The following is a 3841-nucleotide window of genomic DNA, read 5'->3' on the forward strand; positions in this document are numbered from 1 at the left end:
TGGTCCCCAGGACTATATGCAACTGAAAACTCACACCCCAGAAGTGACTCGAACCCATACTGCCAGGAGCAACGCAACTGGTATGTTCAGGGATGCCTTAATCCGCTTGACCATCACGACCGGACTAAGGAAGTGATAGCCGAAGCTATTTGAACCACTTCCCCGCCGGCACTCAGATGGTAATCTTGGGCATAGCATTTTATCAAATCACCTCATTCTTTGGGGCACACGTGAGGAACACAAATGCAAACAAGCCTGAATGGTCCCCAGGACTATATGCAACTGAAAATTCACACCCCAGAAGTGACTCGAACCCATACTGCCAGGAGCAAGGCAACTGGTATGTACAGGGACGCCTTAATCCGCTTGACCATCACGACCGGACTAAGGAAGTGATAGCCGAAGCTATTTGAACCACTTCCCCACCGGCACTCGGATGGTAAACTTGGGCATAGCATTTTATCAAATCACCTCATTCTTTGGGGCACACGTGAGGAACACAAGTGCGAACAAGCCTGAATGGTCCCCAAGACTATATGCAACTGAAAACTCACACCCCAGAAGTGACGCGAACCCATACTGCCAGGAGCAACGCAACTGGTATGTACAGGGACGCCTTAATCCGCTTGACCATCACGACCGGACTAAGGAAGTGATAGCCGAAGCTATCACTTCTTATGAAATGGTTCAAATAGCGAGCTCCGGACCTAGAGAGCCCTTACCAGTAGATTTAAGCTCCGCTTCGATTCTGAAGACAGTCTGGGAAGCCATCCAACTTCCGTGGAGTGCCCGGAGGCAAGGACGGACCTGATTGAAGAGTCAAGAGCCGTATCAAGAGTCTGCAGCAGAAGGAACGTTGGACTGGTGAAGTCTGGGACGCCCACTAGAGGACCACATTTTACACATCCAGCGAGAAGCTAGGGCCGGGCCCAAATCTACTGGCAGTTAAGGCGAGGGGAAGCTGTGCTGGACTGTGAAGAGACGACAGTGCCAGTGAGTGTGGAGGACGACGACGGAGGTACCTGTCTCCAGTACCCCAGAAAATAGGAGGAGGAAGGCAGTACCTGTTGGATATGAGCACGGCGAGGACGCGTTATCAGGAGGCGACGTGTGTGTGTGGGATCTGTTCATCAGGAGACCAGAATCCAGAACCAGGAACCTCAACATCCCTCAACAGAGGACAAATCAGCTTCGTAGTTGGAGTGAAATAAGGCAGATAATTGTCCCTCCCTTACCCATTTTGAGCTAGGCAAGCTAGGGTATTTTATATGTTGTGAACATTTCTTCTCATTTTATTGTCTAAGTGACAGGACGTTAGGCTAGGAGCCAAAAACTCATTTAGGCATGTGTTGGTGTGGGGGAGCATTAACGTGGTGATGTTAGTGATCCTGGAAGGGTAGTTGGTGTGCAAGGAGCCACCAACGCACTCTGAAACGTCCAGCTGATCGCCTTGCTAGAGGCGTGAGAAATCGTGACGTTCTGACATCGAGAAATGCTGCCGCCAGCGGATGATTCCAACATAGACTTTTCTGTATGCCATGTGTATATGTAATGTATATATGTTTTCTTCAGTAAACTTTTAAACTAACTGAGGAGTTTAAGTGAGCCTCCATTCTCTCGGGCTAGATATATTATGTATTTATGAGATCATTAGTGACACCTTGCACTACACGTGACATTGCATCCTGAGCCAAGATAATTAATGAGACCACTGACGAGTTGCTGGAACACGAGTATAACACCCAGCTGGCGACCTTAGGACAGATCAGATAAAGCAAGAGAAAATGTTCCAGTGTCAGGACGGGCAGGGTTAAGTGAGTTATAAGAAGCTTGAACCGCCCAACTCGGTAGGGGTGTATAAGGCCAGCCCTTAGTTGACTGGGGGAGCCCAAGGGCGAGCAGTGGCGCCCGGTAATGAGGGGCTAAGACATGTGGAACGACCCCAGCCACAGGTTGGAAGGGGGTGAACCCTGACAGTGGCGATCTCGCCAGGATGCATCGAACGACAGTGGACAAAGGATTGCAAGTGCAGGGCAGGTGTATTAAGGTCGATATTGGTCTCGGTTTACACTGCTCGCTAATGTATTCCCTGTATACAGTTACTCAATAGCCTAGAGATGGAGGATGACAGAGTAAAGAAGTTTATTGAGTCGAGGGATGCGCAGGAGTTGGAAGAGTGCACCAAGGCTCAGCTACAGCTAGTGGCGGACCATTTTGGGTTGAGATTGAGGTCCTCCAGGGTGGCAGAGCGTCGGATTGAGATCATGGCTCAGCTCAAGGCCCGAGAGGAGGCATCCAAGGAAGGACCGCCCCAGGTACCTGCCAGTGTTGGTGGGAACCGGATCGACGAAGGTAGCAGTAGGGGATCCAGCGGTAGTAGCAGGAGAAGCATGAAGCTAGAGATAATGGAAATGCAGCTTAAAGCTCAGCTGAAGCGTGAGGAGCGCGAAGTTCAACTCAAGCGTGAGGAGCGCGAAGCTCAGCTGGAGCGAAAGGAGCGTGAGCGCGAAGCCCAGCTGAAGCAAGAGGAGTGTGAGCGTGAAGCCCAGCTAAAGCTAGAGGAGTGCGAAGCCCAGCTGAAGCAAGAGGAGCGTGAGCGTGAGGCTCAGCTGAAGCGTGAGGAGCGCGAAGCCCAACTACAACGAGAAGAAGGAGAAAGACAACTGCGACAGGAAGAAATAAAAGCGAAGAAGGAGGTTGAGATGCGTCGGGCGGAGTGCGGGCTGCCCTCAGTGTCGGCTCGGCGGGATGACCCCAAGATAAGGGCACGCGACCTACCAACCTTTGACCCCCTAGAGGCCGAAGCTTTCTTCGACCATTTTGAGAAGATAGCGACATTGAAGGAATGGCCGGAAGAGGATTGGGCTGTGTTAGTGCAGAGTAGGTTGACTGGCGAGGCCAGGGAAGCCTATAACATGTTGGACCTTGAGGAATGCACCGTTTACGACATGATCAAGAAAGCTGTGGTCCAATCGTATCGACTAACCCCGGAGGTTTACAGGAAACGCTTACGTGAGTGCACAAGAGTTTCCGGAAGGACGTATGCTGAAACTGCTCGGAACATGGAGTGCAAGTTCCTGCGATGGTTGAAGACTGAAGAGGTGGAGACGATGGAGGAGCTGAAGCAATTTATGGTGATGGAAAGATTCATGTCAATGCTCCATCCAGAACTAAGGGTCAGGATCAAGGAGGCTGGTATTAGAGAACTTAAGGCCGCTGCAGACAGAGCCGACCTGCTGGAAGAGGCACTACATCTCGGGATGGAGGGACCGCCTAGGCACTCGCCTTACCCAAGGTTTATGGGGAACATCAAGAGTTCAGGAGGGGCGAGGACGGGTGGAGACTCTCCCAAGGATAGTATACACAGTGAGGTGAGTCGGTCCAAGAGTTCAGGGGAACCGGTGAGGAGACCCCAAGGGGGGGGTAACACCGGGACTGGTGCTGGAACGAGGAACGCTGCCAGGGAAACGACGACCAGGGGCGCGACGAGGACCCAGGGGACGGCGGTTTCCGGGGGGCGTTGCCCGAGTGACTGGTGGAGAGTCACCTCCCAGGAGAGTCAGGTGTTTTAATTGTGGCGGGCGCGGACATTTCGCCCGTGAGTGCGACGAGAACCGGAGGAATATGGGACTGATGTTGGAAGAGGAGAAAGTATTTGTTTATACCCCATATCATAGTGGACCCAATGTGAATGGTTGGGAAATGAAGTTGGGTGAACACCCCTTCGTTTTCGGGGCCACAGTGAAGTTTGGGAAGTCAGACCAGTTGAGATTGCAGTTCTTCGTAATACGGGTGCTGGCATAAGCATGGTAGCCAGGAGTATTCTTCCCAACGAATATAA

The 3841-nt window shown here is 51.8% G+C and overlaps 1 protein-coding gene across 1 annotated transcript; it reads left to right on the top strand.

Moving 5' to 3' along the window:
* The first annotated feature begins 2117 nt into the window (after positions 1 to 2117).
* Positions 2118 to 3572, top strand: LOC138366686 (trichohyalin-like). The gene has a single exon (XM_069327954.1). It carries the CDS (start codon positions 2118 to 2120, stop codon positions 3570 to 3572), a length of 1455 nt encoding a protein of 484 aa, XP_069184055.1.
* Positions 3573 to 3841: the final 269 nt, after the last annotated feature.

Source organism: Procambarus clarkii, chromosome 20 (assembly GCF_040958095.1).
Source record: "Procambarus clarkii isolate CNS0578487 chromosome 20, FALCON_Pclarkii_2.0, whole genome shotgun sequence".
Classification (NCBI taxonomy): Eukaryota; Metazoa; Arthropoda; class Malacostraca; order Decapoda; family Cambaridae; genus Procambarus; species Procambarus clarkii.